The sequence below is a fragment of the Watersipora subatra genome, chromosome 11 (assembly GCF_963576615.1).
Source record: "Watersipora subatra chromosome 11, tzWatSuba1.1, whole genome shotgun sequence".
In the NCBI taxonomy this organism is placed as follows: domain Eukaryota; kingdom Metazoa; phylum Bryozoa; class Gymnolaemata; order Cheilostomatida; family Watersiporidae; genus Watersipora; species Watersipora subatra.
In genome coordinates, this window is record NC_088718.1 from 38,829,669 (window position 1) to 38,849,141 (window position 19,473).

Consider the following 19,473-nt stretch of genomic DNA (forward strand, 5'->3'; position numbering starts at 1 on the left):
CCATAGATAAATTTGTCCTTCAATCAGGGTCTCTGAATTAATCTGTCAAAGTGCTGGGCTGTTTAAAAATCGGTCAATCTGTCCATAGATAGGTTTGCCTGTAGGTTGGTATGTCTGTAGGTCAGTCTGTCCGTGAGTCAAGCTATCTATGAGTCAGTTTGTTAATAGTTCAGACTACCTATAGGTCAGTCTCTCCGTTGAGTGATCTGGTTGTGTCAATGAGCTCCTGCGGCTGTCTGCCTGTGCATTAGCGCGTTTTTGTGTCGGTCTGTCTGGTCATAAGTTTGCCTGACTATCATTATTTTTCTATTGTTATATTATTACATGTATATTTGCATGTTCGTATGCCCATCTGCAAATGGTTTTACTGAAACATCTTCCACTCTGTCTCTGTCCATCCGATCCTTTATTCTCTGCTTTTTTATTTGGGTACTGACCTAACGTAAGACTTTGACCTAATGTATCAAGTTACCTTCTCTTACTGATCTGATTAGTCTATAAAAAATTTACCAACAAGGAAGAACCACACACCTCAAGATAAAGAGGCTCTCCAGCAGTCAGGCTCATTCTCTCACTAGCTTGTTCTGGATATCGGTAGTACGAGCTGAAGGTGTGGCTGGTGATATTTATTATAGAAGTCTGCAATTAATGGCAGTAATACGTGATCGCTAGAAGCTTATTTGCTCCCTAAAATGAAGTGGTAGCCAGCATCTGAGTAAATCAAGATTTGGCTGATTACTATGTTTCAATAGCATCTAGTATATCAAAACAAACAATTAACTTGCAAAACTAATATTACTTTTTATGGCTGTTTTACTTTTTTAGTGTCTCTGTTAGACCGCAACCTCGTTTTTAGTACCATCAATTAAACATCGAGATGTTGGTAGCAGAATAGCAATTATAAATAGCACGAAGCCTTCAAAAGCAATCTATATAATGTTCTATACATTCATATACATGTATATATATATGTATTATATATAATACATATATACATGTATATATAATATATATACATACAATAAAGTATAGGCTAAAAGTCAGCATAAAGTGCTCGATACTAAAGTAGAGCTTACTATAAATTTGGTAAGAAATTTATTAAAATTTGACTAAGCAAAAAATTACTAAAAGTTTCGTATTACACAACAGGTGTGTAACACTCATCAGATAAAATGCTTAGTGAGGACTATACACAAGATTCTGCATTAGCTGGTAAGCTGAAATAAAAGCTCAGGTATTAAAAGCTAGATGGATAAGATCTATTATGTAATGCTATTTCGTAAAAGGTGTTTCTTAGCATGTCTACATGTAGATATAAGTTCACTACGTTTGTTAAGAGTTGCCTTCTCAGGTCTGTAAATGATGAAATATTTTTCTAATGTACATAAACTGCACTTTCCGGTGCTTTACTCTAAAAGCACCGGAAAGTGCAGTTTATGTACATTAGAAAAATATTTCATCATTTACAGACCTGAGAAGGCAACTCTTAACAAACGTAGTGAACTTATATCTACATGTAGACATGCTAAGAAACACCTTTTACGAAATAGCATTACATAATAGATCTTATCCATCTAGCTTTTAATACCTGAGCTTTTATTTCAGCTTACCAGCTAATGCAGAATCTTGTGTATAGTCCTCACTAAGCATTTTATCTGATGAGTGTTACACACCTGTTGTGTAATACGAAACTTTTAGTAATTTTTTGCTTAGTCAAATTTTAATAAATTTCTTACCAAATTTATAATATATATACATATATATACACTGTATATTGAAATTTATCATACTTAGAACTGAAGTCAGAGTGCTCAGCATAAGATGGAGCAGTATAAATTGAAAAATTAAATAGTTCACTTATCTTTTTTTTCAGCTACTGACAGTTTCCTGCTAGTGCATTACTCAAGCTGTAGACTTCAACTAATTGAAGTCTAGAGCTTGAGTAATGCTCAGCAGGAAACTGTCAGTAGCTGAAAAAAAGATAAGTGAACTATTTAATTTTCTAATTTATATATATATACATATACATGTATGTATTATATATATGTATTATATATATGTAATACATATATATACTAAAACATAAAATACAAAGAGCTTGGTAATGTATATAACAATATATATATTATAATATAATCATATATTCCCACGACCAAACGAGCGGAGTGAATGTTTGAGAGTTTTTATGATAAATGCATGTGCACACAACTCACGAAGGTTATTCATCAACAACGTTGAAAACCCTTGTACCAAAATCTCATCAACAAATTTAACCATTTTTGTGTAGAGCCGTTTAAGTATAATAACGATATAAAACACATAAAAACATATTTAAATATGTTACCAAGTCTTTGAAAATTGTCGACATATTCCGAAACCTTACCCATCTGAGCGGATTATACACAAATAGACAGATTAATTTGGCCGAAAATCGTTAATAAAACTTGCCAAGCCTTGCTTTTATCAAAATTAAAACCGGCAAACGAACCGCCAAGCGACAGAGAATAGAACCATTAAGTCGTGCGCATTTCACGAAAGAATAGCGTGCACATTTCACCAGTCTATAGCATTGCCGAATTGCCGAAAGTTTCTGTAATTAACGTAGAAGTACTAAAATCATTTCTTTTTTGCCGATTTCAAAGTAACTGACATTTTGGAAACTTTTGAGTACTTTGGTGTTCTAACTGATGTCCAAAGCAGTAAAAGTAAAGGAAATGACGATGATATTTTTTTCTAACGATTCTTATGAGATTATTACAATATTTAATTATAAGTTTGGATGACTATTGAAGTGTTATAGTCACACTAACAACATCGATGATGGGCAACATGTTACTGCTATTATTTTTTCTAGATAGTTTTGTTAAATAGATTTTTTTTTAATCTAGATAAATATCACAACTTTTTGATATTGTTAGCTATGACGTTTTGAAATGTAAACAAAGTTGTGCATTGGTTTTCTATTATTACTATATTAATAATATTGGTTATTCTAATAATATCAGTGCATTTTACTTCTAATATTAGCCAATATTGCATTTCTCCTATTGCAGAGAAGAGATATAAACATATAATCTTTTCCTTTCATTATTGCTGTTTGTTGTATATAATAACACCCACAGCCAGTACATTACAGCTACCATTGCAGTTATCCTATTGCACTGCAATGCCATTTGACTGCTAATATTGCATTTCTCAACCATCAGTACCCTTTTTTTCCAATATCACTTTGGTCGTGGGCTGTATGACAAGTGAATTTCTAGTATAATATATGATAGAATTATATTATATGAGTAATAACATGTATATATTATATATATAATACATATTATATTTATTACCTCATTTTTACCTGTTTTTCACACTCTTTGTAAGAGTGCTCATGTATATATAGTGTATATATATACATTATATATACATTCTTCAGATTGCCCTAGCATATACAGTATATATTTATATATATATATATATATAAATGAGCGCTCTTACAAATGTAAAAGACATTTAAAAATTTTGATATATTATGTTGCCAACAGAAGTCTGTTAAACTCAGCTTATACTTACTAGGTCATCAGCTGCTGACCCTGCGAATATCATCGCCCGATCATCAACCTTAGCATAGAACCTAAAATGATCACAATCGACTCAACAAGGTTGAACCAAAAAAAGGTTTGTTGTGCCTATACCCAAGAAGAGACCACATCTGTGGGGTCTTGCAGCAGAGCGATACTCAATAGTCTAATAACCTTTTTAATGTGACAATGTTAAAAGATCTGACAAACACTTTCTGCTATGTTTAGATTCTAAAAAAGAAGACACGTTTCTTGGAAAGTATGACTGGATAGTTAATTCAAAATTATGGAGTTACAATTTGTAGTTTAATTTAACTAAATGGTAAATAAGGGGTTTATTTTATAGGAGCTTCAGTAAAAATATTATGCAGAGTAAATAGATTTGTTAAAACTACAGGCCGTAAAAACACAAAAGTTTTAAAACTGCAATTTTTACCTTTTGCATCAGAGCCGTGCAATGAACAGCTGACAACCTCTATTTACAACCAGCATCAATGATACACTTTCTATATAAGTGAGAATTCATTAAAATATCCTTTAGTAAAAAGAGCAGCGCTAAAGAGGCTGTATGATACTAGATAATACTATGATTACAGCTAAATAATCTATTCACGCAGGTTTAGAATTACGGACAGATAAGAGTAAGAAGAGGAGAGAGAAAAAGAGAAAAGAGGTAAAGTGAGGTAAATAACTTTGCCCCTAAATCCTACAATAACCCAAAAGAATAGATGTTGGGCGGTAATAGATCATGATGTGTCCAGTGTATCAAAAATGCATCATGATTATGAAATGCAAAAGGCTTTCAGGTATACAGAATTTTTAGTTACAAAAGTAAGCATTGGCTATTAAAACTTTTAAAAAAGCGCTCAATAGCGTCTATGTACATTTTATCGATGATACTTTTGAGACTGTAAAATAACCGTGTTATAGACATTACATCTATAGAGGTTACCTGGGAGCTCAACTTACTGATATTCTCCACTCAGTCGAGGTACAAAATAGCCTATGGACCTAACGGCATACTTGTTAGTTCCAATGGGTATCTGGCATTCTTTGTTGTAGGCTTCACACCAATATGCGGAATGAGTCCAAAAAAACATCTACAATACAACATAAAATATTTTCTTGGCAATACAAGAGTGACATTTACTCTAAACAGGAAATAACTTTCATTTAGCTAGTCAACTGTCAACTGAAATATTTCAAGATAATTACACTCTAAGCCCTCTACAAACAAACATTAATACTAAGCTTCCATATAGCGATAGGGTAGCATCCCCAGGGTGCATCAGTGCCAAACCGCTACGTTCGGCTAACAAGCAGATTATGTTACTACAGGGTGCTATAGTAGAGTAATGGTTGTATGACCCCCTATGTCAAGGAATATGTCTGCATATGAAGTAACAGGAAGGCAAGGCTTATGCGCAAACACCAGTGCACTGATGTTGGTCGCTAAGGTCATTTTCATGGCATAAAAATGGCACGTCGCACGGGTGTTTTGCTTCCAAACAGTGACACTGAATCATGACAGAGGGAAAGCGACAGGACTGTTCCCATGATAGTATTGCAGGAGGGTGCAATATGATGGTGTGTCGCTACATATCAACGTATGGATACTTAGTAAATCTGTACAAACAGGTTCGAATTCCTTCATAAGTATCATCAAAGTTAAAAGAAAAGAAAGGCAAGGATTACCCCATCATCTCGGTCTCTGAGAGAAGTGAGTGTGTTCCAATTAGGTGTAGAAGTATTGAAGAAGTAATGGCTCATACCACGGTTCCCTACAAAATACCGTAAAATGAGTACTTGTCCTACTTGCAATGTCTGACAAAGCAATTGAGCATATTTCGATGACAGATGTCAAGTAAATCTTGTGCACCATCCTTCCAGTTAACTGCTACCTTCAATGCCTGACAAAGCAATTAGCATATTACAATGACAAGCTGTCAAGTAATGTCAACTAATATTGGTATGTCAAGCATCAAATGATATTGGATTTCTTTAAACAGTGAGCACTTTGAAATTGCTGCCTTGTATCAACCAAAACCTAGGTAAACGCAAGCTATTCTCGTCATTGACCTAATTTTTGATCAATAAATCAATAATGGTGTCATTTGTATCCGCCCTTCATGTTTACTTACCACTCACTTTTATAAACATCTTATTTAGCTAATCAAGTCAAGCCATGCTAATATTTGATTTCTTTTCATGCAAGAGATCAATGGCAGGCATGCCAAGTCAATGAGTCTGAAGACAATAGAGTGAAAGTGGATAATAACTAGCAAGACGATCTTGCATAGTTCTTTGATTTGGAACGGGTGAAAACGCTCTTTTCATTTTAACTAAACAAATTTCCAACAATGAAGTTTGTAATTATCTATGAATATAAAAAGGAAATATCATTTAACAAACAAAATGAGAACTTTGAGCAGTTTTTATGTGAAAGTCATAAAGCTGAGTAAAAAAACTTTGAGAAGAACTGGCAACTATTAAAGTGAGCAAGTAATCGGTGAAAAAAACAAGTTTTGGTAAAGAACTGACTTAAAAGTTTACCAGACTGCAAAATGTTAACAAGGAAAAAGTATGGAAAATAATATAGCATAACTACAAAAGTGGTGTACTTACTACTAAGTCTAATTTACATGGTGTCAATGTAACCTTCATGAACAAATGTGTGCTTGAATAGTCAGCGAAGACAACAATTCAAACTATGAAATTTTTAAATGTATCATAATACTGACATAATAATATAATAATGTGTCATAACAATAGCAATGTGCCCTCACAATGTTGATGCTTCGTTTTACTATTTATCATACGATCGCAAACTGCTACAGGCTCAAATAACTGTGTTAAATTACTAATGCCAGACAACAAAACGAAATAAGACCATTTTGTAATGTTTTTGCTAGGTTCTATCCACTGTAATTTCTCATGTATAGACATCATTACTAAGCAAACACTTCCTGTAGTAGTTGGTAAAGTTTAAGAATTGTCTATTTGTGACTATATGAAGGTTGCGTAACAGAATTACCGACGTATGTGTCTTTGCTATTGGCAGGTTGTGGCGGGGTTCGACAGGTAATTTCTGTTGGTGTAAGCGTCTCAACTACACATTCATCATCCCCAACCTTGACATTAGGAGCCGACTTTGAGTCATCAAAGAACCTTCCGGTGATAGTCAGTAGCTGACCTCCATAGATGCTGCCAGTTTGGGCTGAGATGGAGTCAATTGCTAAATAAAAACAGCAAAGAATTTTGAGGCCATCAAAAGAAGCTCAAAGTTGTGATACAACGCAGTGAACAAATGAATATTCTTAATAAAAGCCGATGAATTTCGTTTCATGAAATTCATCTTTTATTAAGACTACCAATAAACGAATTGTGAAACACTCTTGGATTAAATTAACACAAAAAAGGGGCGTGGCCTAAACGCTCCTTGTTGGCACCGGAAACGCTCGTGTAGTTATCACTCTAGGGGGAGATAACTCTATGGATTAAATTAACACCCTTGAACAAATTAATTGTGAAAAAATTAATTCAGAATCAATGAACTAGTTTTTGAATTGTTAAACTAGTTTTTTAATTCAGAATTTAGTTTATTGTTTCTGAATTTAATAAAAATAAACTCAAAAACTCTTTTTTGATTTGTTTTTTTAAAAATGAGTGTGACTGGCTTTCACAAACTACCATCAACTTAATAGATAATGCTAAACAATTTCCTACTAGACATTTCACTCTGATATTCATAGACTTGATAAATAGCTAAAGTTAATACACAAAGACATTTTCAGTCTTCAGAGGACAACAAGAAGCCAACAAATCAGGGAGAAAAAGCCTTATCTCAATCCCGTCGCTACACAAAGGTTTCGTAACAGAATTGCTGGCGTATGTGTCTTCGCTATTGGCAGGTTGTCGCTAAAACTATATTCCCATTATCTAAGACTATATTTCCATCATGATGAAAATGTGTGTGATTTGGCAGATGGCGAAAAACTAGCCAGTATGATCTTCAGCTTGCTTCATTTGTCAGAAAAATAAGCAAGGCAAGTTTTCAAGATTTGATGACACTGTATTAAAATAGATATACAAGCTTCTCATGCAGCCCTGCTGGCAGGTGTTTGTTGGACCAAGATGACAAGAGTCGACAGGTTGGTGGCTAAAAATTGTACAAACCTGCATAGCTTTGGTACATGTGCACCTTGCCAGTCCCGGAGAGATGGTATGCCGCAGCCTTTACATATGTCCTCCCGTATGGAGCGTCGATAATGACTGATACATTACCACTGAAGGCTGCTCCAAGGTCAGCTTTGCATTTGATATAACCCATGTTTGAATTTGGGCCATTTAGCTTCGATCCATAGCTGAAATATTATAGCATTCAAACAGCGAGGGAAACAGCAGGGGAGACAACTGAAATATACACGTGTTAAAGTTATTGGCAACATTCAAAATATTATTAAATAATAAATAATGTTGTAAAAAGACATTCTAAAGTGTTCAAACTAAATGGAGATACTGTATATAAATATTGATTGGATGAGCATCTGCTTAATATGAGCTAGTAGAAATATTTTTGCCTCTCAAATAACATAACACGTGTTTATGCGCAAACAGAACATAAAATCGAATTATTTGTCAATATTTGGTAAATCTGAATTTTCTAGATATTTAAGCTAACTACAATGTATGATGTCACCAGTCTTTGTGTGTGATATCTTCATGTCATGAGTATTTGTGTGTGATATCTCAAAATTGGTTGCCATATCAGTGCTTTGCTCATCTGAAGTTAAATGAGTGTAGTACACATTGGCAAATAATTTATGTGTCATTATGCAAAAAGTTCAGTAGCCATGTGCAAGCACACATCATTTAGCTGTTTTACGAATGTTCCATGAAAGGTTTTGAGTTTCGATACTTTTGAATAAATAATCAATTACAGGACAACAAACATTTTAAAATTGACACATTAACTGTCCCTTTTTATAGCTATAATAAAATTGAACCGTGTAACTGTCTTCTTCTCAAAATCAGTCTATTATAATTAATTTTACCAGCCTATTTTTGAAGCATTTTTGCTGCATGAGTAGGCAACTCCTATTTTTATCACCATAAAAACAAGAAATGAGATGAAACATAAAAGCAATTATGGTTTAGATGTTCAAGCTGCAAATTTATGTGTAAACTATTGATGAAGGGTTTTAAGAAGCTAAAATAGCTAAAAATCAATCTCAGCACAACTTGTTGAACTTACAAAAATTGTTTGTTAATCTATCAGAAAGTATAGATGTTTTTTTAACATTTGAGATTGTTTTTGATGCTTGAGGTGATTTTATTGCCAAGATAATTCAAGATTAAAATCGATAAAACTTTATCGCAATTAAAAAAACTCAAAATCAAGCGAAAGGGAAAACATGAAGTCTACAGTTGCAAATAGACAAACAGAATAGAGACGTCTAACGCTGCAACTTGAACGCAATAGCTGATACCAACTATAGTAACTAATGACAACAGTTTGCATGAAATTTTCTTCTGAGTGTTTTAACCGCAATGAAGGTTTGACGATTTTAATCTTGAAACATCCTGGTAATCAGATCACTTCAAACATTAAAAACAGTTGCAAATTATAGAAAAATACTGATACTTTCTGATAAAATGTGCTAAAATTTCTTGTAAGTTTGTCTTTAACAAAAATGAGTACTTAACAGTCTAGTCTATGCGCTGTGAGAGATCAGCAGGTGTAAAAAGTAACTGCCCAATTATTTCTAAATAGTGGCAACATATAGCAGGTGGGTGCTCGGCGCAGGTGATAGAGTGTTGGACTACCAAGCTGAAAGTTCCAAGTTCAAATCCTGCTGAACGTAGTTTTTTTCTAGCATCTAAGCGTGGCTGCGTAAAAATTGAGGAATATTTAAAACTTGAAAAGATTCTAGTAAAGATTGAGGAATGCTTAAAACATACGAATCATCTCCATCCTTGAGGGCACACGGCTTGCCATTCACATAGACTCTGCAAACACAATGTCAAGACAAGATTACTCTTACTTTTAACCATCTTTAAATTTCACCGCCGCTTGTAAACGGACAAGCAAGGTGAAATGTAAACAAGTTGTAAATAACTGTAGACATTTCATTTCTCTTTTTCTCATGTTCCAAGCTTTGATCAGAACACGTGCTCCGTGAACTGAATTAGGAAACTTCCAAAAGGCCTTTTCAGAAGCAGTGGCTGAGTTCTGAATAAAGACCAACCGTTAGTTATATAAGCATTCTCACGTCACCCGAACAGCCTAACTATGGCTTTGTTGATGGTTTGCTTAGATACCCCATAACACCGCATTGTCAGGGGATATCATACGCATATCGTATTAGGTTTTATAACTAACTATTCATTGTGATTGGCTAAGGAACTCCAAGCGGAACAATTCTATTGACGAACAAAGCGTGCATGCTAAAATGAACAAGCACTCAACGCACTGGTTAAAATGTCTGAATGAAATAAAACTAAAAAATCGTCTACTTTCCATCTTCACATGATAATAACGATAATAAGTAACCATAATAGTTATGGTGTATATACTGCTAGATGTACTCCTTGTTATTTCATTTCAGTATCTTATGAAAATAGCTAAACACAAACATCAACAGAAATAAATGCATCATCGGCCTCTTTATTCGAATATGTTCCGCTTCTACAACTTAGATAACAAACCAAATCGCTACCAGATCTGTATATTGATAAGTTTTGAATTTCTACAAATGATACCAACTACTACATATGGTAGTTACTAGTACATATAACACTAACCTGAGTATTTTCTCTGTATTGCCGTTAGTAGCCGTAGCCACCTCAGGCCCATAGAGGTCAGTAAAGAACCGCCCATGGATAGTTATGATTTCATCAGCCAGGCCAGTTCGGGGCTCTACGTAGTCGATGTATGGAGACCCCCAATCGGCTGGCTGCAATGCCATAAGGTTTACATACATCATGCTGTTACATCTATACAAATACATTTGCAGAAGGCACTCATATCATAACCTTGACCTTTTCTGCAATGCTTCTACTTTTGACAAGTTGATACATGAGTGAATGAATTTTATCAGTGTTCCAGCTTTTGAGATGTAGTACCGACCATTTGTTCTACTGACAGGTCTGATGCTATGAGAATTACATTAATAGGATTAAGATTTATATTATAAATATTCTAGCAATGTTTGAGTAAGAAAAGAGCTCTTATTGGTCGAGTTGGTATAGCGAAACAATGTGGTTGGTTGATGGAATCACAGAGACTCATCAAGGCCAATCCCTGAAAACCTGAGAACTGCAGGTTGGGATTCAACCAAAAAAGGCCACTGGTGGTGACAGAAATGATATCCAACATTAGATCGCTCTCTACAACTGGGCTTGTCTCCAGTGGTTGATATTCTCTTGCCATTGGACTCAGAGATGTCCGGGTAAAATAACAAAGCTATTATTTGCACAAAATTGCTATTACAGGCACACACAGCCTCTGTTTGCAGTAAACTAAACAGACATTGTACTCTATCTTCGAGGTGATTGATTTCTGGTTTACCAATCTTTGCAACAATTATATGCTGTAACAAACATCCAGATTCTAGGAAAAGGTAAAATATAAAACAGGCTAATATTGAAGCAGCATACCCGAATAGAACATCCCCATGAGTTGGGATTTCCATTGCAAATGCCTGCATCTGGTGTCTCAACACCATTTACAGAGAGTCGAACTCTCCACTGCGCATCGTACATCCCCTTTCTGCAAGAACAGATCTAATTATCTCTGTTCACAATAGGAATGTTCAGCAAATATCCAGGGTCATACTGTGTCATATATGCGCTATATCCTTTAAAAAACCATTGAAAGCTGAGAGTACTTCAGCACAGAAAACTATATATAAATTTGTACAAACTATCAATATCTGGCTCATCACAAATGAAAATCTTTTAAAATTAAAAAGGCAAAACTTCAGGTTGTCAGTAACTAATGATCGTCAAGTTTGCTAATATTAGTGTAGTTCATGTATACAAATTTGTCAGATGTTTGTTAGGTGAAACTTTACATTCAGAAAATTTATTTTTTTATTCTTTAAATTAACAGTTATCATAAATATTTTATAAACCATGTATTAATGACCAAGCCTAGTCATTCCAAAGAACAACACTTAGTTAATAAATCTATGAAACAGATATAATCAGGAACTTCAATCAATAAAGAGGATAACTCTTATTGTCTGGACTATGATTGACTGATATGACTCCTAAGCCCTAACAGATATCAAGTGTAATGTGCAATGTGCTAAACCACAGGCTACATTGACCTAAGCATATAGATATCTCATGTAAACAGTTAAACAGACAAAGCCATGTTTACAATATTCTTTACATCTCTATATGACAGTGGAGAGATAACTTCAAATGCGCTTTCTATATTTTGTAGAAGCTTACGGAGTGTAGCACTGGATCATTTCCTCAGTTAAGCCGTCTGGGAAGACCGCACACTCTACAGATGTCAGATCATTCACAAACCAGACCCTGTTACCAACATGAGAATCTCCATCAAAATTGAACTGATTGTCAGCAAAGCCTATAAATATGTAACAAAAGGTCAAATTGCCCGTATGAGATGGAAAGTGGCCAGCAAAGAATAGCCTAGTTGCATTTGCTCAGTTTGTCAGTTCTAGTGTTAATCTAAAGGACCTAAGGCTACTATTAAAAATCTGTTTGAAACCTGTACGGTTCATCGTACTTTAATCCAAGGTAGGATAACATTGAAAAGTTGGACTTACCTACACCATGGAGAGTGACCCTGACCTCCCCACCTAAACCGACATATCTTGGTTCCACAGAAAACACCCAACCGACTAAAAAAACAAACAGCTAGTATAACACCTCACACATTAATCAAAGACATATTGTGATTGGTTTTTCATCTAGTAGAGTTTGGCTCATCCTTTCATCTTAATAGCATACAGTTTCCAAATTATAAAAATAAATATAGTGTAATATTTATAACTATATTGTCTACTAGTTATATATAAAATATATATAACTAAAAAATCCCCTGTCATACAGCCCACGACCAAAGTGATAATGGAAAAAGAAACTGTAGTGCCGGTTGAGAAATGCAATATTAGCAGTTAAATGGCACTGCAGTGCAATAGGATAACTGCAATGGTACTTGCAATGGTAGCTGTAATGTACTGACTGTTATTATGTACAACACACAGCAATAATGAAAGGAAAAGATTATATGTTTATATCTCTCCCCTGTAATAGGAGAAATACAATATTAGAAGTATAATGGCAAGCTGCTGTGTAATATAAACAGGCTGGGAGGGCTGTATATCATTGGTCATAGCAACCAATATCAAGAAGTTGTGATATTTTTCTAGATTTCTGTATTTATACATAAAATATTATGCTGAATTTAAAAATTTAAACAGATTTTAGCTGGTTGTCTGAAAAATAGATGTATATCTATAAGAAAATGTAGGCCTATTACTTAATTTTGCAGATATTCAAACGACTTGGCAGTACAGCGATATTGGGCAAAGCCCGATATCAATATACTTCGATCTTGTAAATTCGAATGATTATTCTTATAACTAAATCTTATAATAATTGTATAAAATTGAATAATTATTCTTACAATTAAATATTGTAACAATCTTATAAGAATCGTTAGAAAAATATCATCCTCATTTCCTTTACTTTCACTGCTTTGGACATCAGTTCGAATACCAAAGTACTCATTATAAGTGTCCAAAATGTCAGAGTTCGGTAGAATCGGCAAAAAAGAAATGATTACTTTTTAGTACTTCTACGTTAATTACAGAAATCTTCGGCAATTGTACAATGCCATAGACTGGTGAAATGTGCACGTTTTTTCATGAAATGCACACGACTTAATGGTTCTACTCTCTGTTGCACGGCCTTATCGGCGTTTCGTTGGCCGGTCCTAATTTTGATTAAAAAAGCTTGTCAAGTTATTATTGCGATTTTAGGCCAAATTAATCTGGCTGTTGATGTATAATTCGATCAGATGGGTTAGTTTTAGAATATTGGGTCAACTTTTCTAAGACTTGGTAACATATTTAAATAGGTTTATATGTGTTTTGTATCATTATTATACTTATACGACTCTATACAAAGATTGGTTAAATAGTTTGATGAGATCTTGGTACAAGGGTTTGGTAACGGACACTGACGGATAATTTTTTGGAGTTGTGTGCGCATATGCATTTGTCATAAAGCTCCCAAACAATCGCTTCGCTGGTGTTTAGTCGTAGGACTAGTGGACAAGCTATACAGTCAATAGAAGAAGTGATAACATATAAAACAACCAATGACAGATTTGTTCAAAGGTTGACTTGCAACAAAATTTACATTACAGTTATTTGCTATCAAAAGACGCCCATTTCTTACTCTGCTGTGTTGTAGGTACAAAATATGTGAAAATCTGATTACAAGCTTTTAAAAGTTTAAAAACAAACAGTTAATCGCCGCCATCATGAAACCGCCATAGATTGGAATCAATTTGTCCGACTTAGTCAAACGATTTGGTTATTGCTTTGAGACGTGATGTTTTCACGTAAATTGAAAGGCCAATAAAAGGCTCAATATAAAACTTCTCCTAGCACTAGTTTATGACAAACACTTAGAGGTTTTACCAAAAAGCCCGAATCAAATTTTACATTTTGAATTTTACAGTTTTGTTTCAGCTTGGTCTAATCGTCTAGTCATAATCTGATCATGTGACCCATAAGTCCTGCCAAACAGTGTGAATATTTTTTGCAGCTTTTTTTGGACTTTTACAGGTGACAGCAGGCTCATCATGTTTATTAGAGCATTATATGCACTCATTCGAGCTAAGGTTGAAAAATTAAACACATTTTTACAGTGGGCACTCACAAATCCGATGAGTACATATTTAATCAGCCACAAAGGTTGATATAGTATAAGATCAAAAAAGTGTAGCCATCGACCAACATTGAGCCCACAGATATCCACAGAAATTACTCCGACATAATTAGATCAATACAATTTAAAATATCAGTCCTATCAAAAACGCCTATAAATTCAAAAAATATAAAATAAAAAAAAATAAAAAGTCAACCCTTAAGAGTCTACAAATTTGCATGAAAAAGTACACTTAACAGCACAAGGCGATAAGAGTATGAGTCATCTAGTGTTGTTACTGACCTTGACATACTGTTGACCTTGACACACTGTAGGTGAGACTGCTACATTTATTACTCACACGTTCATCAACACTCAAAATAAGACGTCTTAAATTGAATTAAAAAAGATTAGTTTTGTGAAAGGACATAAATCAACTAACAGCAATCAACACTTTCTACTGGACCAAAATCAATCCTTTAGAAGAACGATCAAATATTGGTTAAAAACGCTGACTAACTGCTTGATTCTCAAAGGATTGAAAATCAGCTTTTAGTGTCTAGCAAAGGCGCTTACAGCAGTGGTCTATTTTGCAGTGCTCCCACCGAACTTTAGGGTCTGTTGTGTAACACCACGGGCCACCGCTAAACGAATCTGGATTCCTGCAATAGTTCTCCGCTGCTAATGTAGAATTTTCCGGAAACTTGCCATCTGAGAAGAGGGTAATTGTATGGGGAGCGCTGTTCGTGTCCCATCTCTACAATGGTTGTTAAAGCGCTGAACATGCATCAGAAGAATTATTGAGTATAAATAATTTATGAAATTCTTTGCTGCGAACCTGTAAGATGAGACAATAATTTATAACAAATCAATAGATTGAGTTATTGTCCATCATCAGCCAGCAGGGGTTAGGCTATCATCTGTCACTAGCCAATAAAATGGCCACATATTCTACCAGTAACCAATTGAATTTGATTAATTCTGTGGTGAGCCAATGAAATTAGAACACAATTCATGATTAACCAATTGATGGAGCTATGCCCAGTCATCAGTCAACCTGGTGAGGCTATAATTTATTATTGTCCTTTGGCCTGAGAGTAGCCACAAGCCACTGCATCAATAACTGATTAAATTTGATAATTTTGCTGCAAGCCAATGGGAAGAGGCAGCAATTCGTAATTAGCCAATGAATGGAACCTTCTTTTGGGCTAGCTTGGTTAGACTATCTTGCATCCCGAACTATTGACCCGAAAGTAAAATCCATAAGAAGCCAATTACATTCGACTTATTTTGTCATGAGTCAATGATACGAGAACGCAATTTTTAACTAGCCTTATAGATATAGTCTTACACATCATCATCTTAATGAGTGAGACTATTAGCCAACGTTAGCCAATAGGATGAGATTAATAATTTATCATTAGCCAATGACTAGAAAGCATAATTCATCAGTATAATGAGTGAAATGAGACTTAATTGCCATTAGGCAATACAATAGGTCTAAAGGTCTTCGTTAGCTGTTCAGAGGTTACAGAACTATGCAAATAAGTAATTCAACAATTTTTCATGGGCCAAAAAGCATGTAACAGTATACTGTCATTTACCACAAGTGACAGAAAATGGTAAATATACTCAAATGTTGTCTAAAAGCAGTCAATAACAAACTACGTTTCAAATGACAGCAAAAATTAAAACTAAAATTTAAATGGTAGCTAACAAAAAAAGACATTTTAAACAGTAATAAATATGAAAACTGTATTTTAAACGGTAATAAATATGAAAACTGTATTTTAAACAGTAATAAATATGAAAACTGTATTCAGAACAGTAGCCAATAAGAAAATCACATTCAGAACAGTAGCCAGTAAGAAAACTATATGTTAAATGGTAGCAAATAGGAGCTGACTCTGCCCAAACATCAGCCTATAGGATTTGGTTATGACCTAACAGCAGACAGTAAAATAAGGTTAGGACCTAGTGGCGGTCAACAAAACAGACTGTATTTTAACAGCAGCCAATAAAAGAGGTATGCTTTAGACAGTGGCTAATAGGATTTGGCTACTACAAACCAATAGCCAATAGATATTAGCTATAACCAAACAGCAGCCAATAGGAGTTGGCTATAACCAAAGAGTAGTCCGTAAGATAAGATTCTGACTTAACAGCAGCCAATAAAACAAACTATAGTTCAACTAGCCAATGAAACATCTACAAAGACAAACTAAACAAATGTTTAGTTTGTCTTTTGTTTAGGTAAGATTTGAAACCACATCAAATAACAGTCAGGATATATAGATGAACATGCTTCAGCTATTCTCAACTAAGTGTAATCTAGACTATGTAAATGGCAGATAGAAACTTTCATTAATACTAAAACTAAAAGAAACGGAGAAATATTTGCCGGCAAATTTAATGTACATAAGAGCATTAAGAAGGGGATCAGTTTCAAAACATAAATACTGGATCTACCGAGCAGTCATCTTGCCAAAGAGCACCTAATGTTATGAGGACTGACAACTCCCAACCATGGGTTGTTTAAACAGATACAGACTGACAAAGACCTGGATGATACTGTTAATGATTTGCAAATCCTAGTGTGACAAAAGCAAACAACTTTGAGTAATGGTGTGAAGAAATCTATAAAAAGTAATTTTTTTTGTTTAGTTTTAGAAATGAGTTTAGTTCAAAAACTAAAATAGCTATAACCAACATCTACATGATTCTACCTAATTAGAAGCTTATTTATCCGGGGTCAAACCAGATAGCAGTAGTTTGATTTTCCTGACAACTGAACCGAAGAAGGCATTGTCATCACACAAAATTCTGCCCAGCCTCTCCAAGGCATACAGATTATTCTAATCATAATTGGCTTAATTTCAGAATAACATAAATCCTAATGGCCAATACCTGGGCAATCTAAAGATTAATCCGGAAGGTTGAGCAAATTAAAAAATTGTGCATTGTGAAAGTCATTCTAGCACCGAAGAGCTTGTACCTCATTACTGATGTAATTTCACATAACCTTGATAAAGTAATCAATTGTGGTGCAAGTTAGCCGTTAAACCATAACTGTCACGTATAACTTTTATCGTATTTGCTACGTAAATCAGACACGCTGATTCCAATTTTGTACTCAAAATAATGATTGGTCCACTAACCTTCAAAGTCATAAAAGCTTTTTTAAAGTGTTTCAATATTCGTCTTGAAAACAACACGATCTGCACAACAAGCTCTGCCCATAAATATGTGATGTAGCCTAGCTTTATAGGAGCGGAAGTGAGGGACGTTTAATGCGATTTAGAAGGATAGAGATGGGCGTCTTAAAACCCATTATTATCTAAATTCAGCTTTCAAAATAATCTCAGTCTTTTATGAAAGGTGGATAAACTATTTAAAATTCCTCGTAGCTTGTTACATGATGTTTAATAGGCTGAACGCCGAAGAAAAAGAGCAATTTTATCATAAGTTAGTGTTGTCATCGCGCTTTTTTGAGCTCAATTTTTTAATATGCAATGTTAAATAGCTTATCTACTTTTCAGAACAGAGTGATATTATTTTGAAAGCTGAATTTAGGTAATAATGGGTTTTAAGACACCCATCTCTATCCTTCTAAATCACATTAAATGTCCCTCACTTTCGCTCCTATAAAGCTAGGCTACATCACATATTTATGGGCAGAGCTTGTTGTGCAGATCGTGTTTTTTTCGAGACCGATATTAAAATGCTGTAAAAAAGCCTTCATTACTCTGAAATTTAGTGAACCAATCTATATTTTGAGTACAAAACTGAAATCAGCTTGTCTGATTTACCTAGTAAATAAGATAAAAGTTGTATGTGACAGTTATGGTTTAACTAATCAATTTTGGTGCAAGTTAAGTTTTAACCAATCAAATGTGGTACAATTTAAGTGTTGACAAATAAAACGTGGTGAAAGTTAATTGTTAACCAATCAATTGTGGTGAAAATTACGTTTTAACCAATCAAATGTGGTGAAAGTTAAGTGCTAACTAATCAAATTTGGGGCAATTTAAGTGTTAACCAATCAAATGTGGTGAAAGTTAAGTATTCACTAATCAAATTTGGTGCAAGTTAAGTTTTAACCAATCAAATGTAGTACAAGTTAAGTATTGACCAATCAAATGTAGCAAAAGTTAAGTGTTAACTAGTCAAATTTGGTTCAATTTACTGAATACATGCCCGAGATTTCTCGTACCTGACAGGTTCTTCTATTTATTGTCTCAGAAATGGTTCCGGCATACTCGGTACCCTTCCAAGTAGACCTACATCCTAAAAGAAAAACCAGATTCATCTACTAAACGTTATTGAGTTCACCATTTTACCAGTAATACCATAATCTACTGGCTAAGCATCACAACTGCAATAAACAAAGACTTCCTGTAATTCAATTAGGAGTAAGAAATATTAATAGTTTTATTCCTCATTTTTTGAAAATAAACTTACAACAGATTTTATCAGAAAGTTTTGCCATTTTCTATCATGTCTGACAGTTTTTGATGTTTGAGGAGATCTGACTGCAAGAATGTGCCAAGAATGAAATATACAAAACATGATCATGCCCAGTATCAACAACGACAACTTAATCACGCCCAGTATCAACAACGACAACTTAATAACGCCCAGTATCAACAACGACAACTTAATCACGTCCAGTATCAACAACGACAACTTAATCACGCCCGGTATCAACAACGACAACTTAATCACACCCAGTATCAACAACGACAACTTAATCACACCCAGTATTAACAACGACAACTTAATCACACCCAGTATCAACAACGACAACTTAATCACGCCCAGTATCAACAACGACAACTTAATCACGCCCAGTATCAACAACGACAACTTAATCACACCCAGTATCAACAACGGCAACTTAATCACGCCCAGTATCAACAACAACAACTTAATCACGCCCAGTATCAACAACGACAATTTAATCTCCCCCAGTATCAACAACGACAAC

The 19,473-nt window shown here is 34.4% G+C and overlaps 1 protein-coding gene across 1 annotated transcript in view; it reads right to left on the reverse strand.

Annotated features, from left to right (window-relative positions):
• Positions 1-18,795, reverse strand: part of LOC137408049 (fibrocystin-L-like) — a 66,428-nt gene extending 47,633 nt beyond the window's left edge. Inside the window, exons 1-12 of the mRNA XM_068094438.1 lie at positions 18,700-18,795; positions 15,051-15,243; positions 12,033-12,171; positions 11,232-11,343; positions 10,377-10,528; positions 9,534-9,581; positions 7,749-7,936; positions 6,607-6,807; positions 5,268-5,353; positions 4,542-4,672; positions 3,565-3,625; positions 532-639 (exon numbers count right to left, since the gene is read on the reverse strand). Coding sequence (XP_067950539.1) covers positions 532-639; positions 3,565-3,625; positions 4,542-4,672; positions 5,268-5,353; positions 6,607-6,807; positions 7,749-7,936; positions 9,534-9,581; positions 10,377-10,528; positions 11,232-11,343; positions 12,033-12,171; positions 15,051-15,243; positions 18,700-18,795 — 1,515 coding nt within the window. The remainder of the gene's footprint in view (positions 1-531; positions 640-3,564; positions 3,626-4,541; positions 4,673-5,267; positions 5,354-6,606; positions 6,808-7,748; positions 7,937-9,533; positions 9,582-10,376; positions 10,529-11,231; positions 11,344-12,032; positions 12,172-15,050; positions 15,244-18,699) is intronic.
• Between the last annotated feature and the right edge of the window lie 678 nt (positions 18,796-19,473).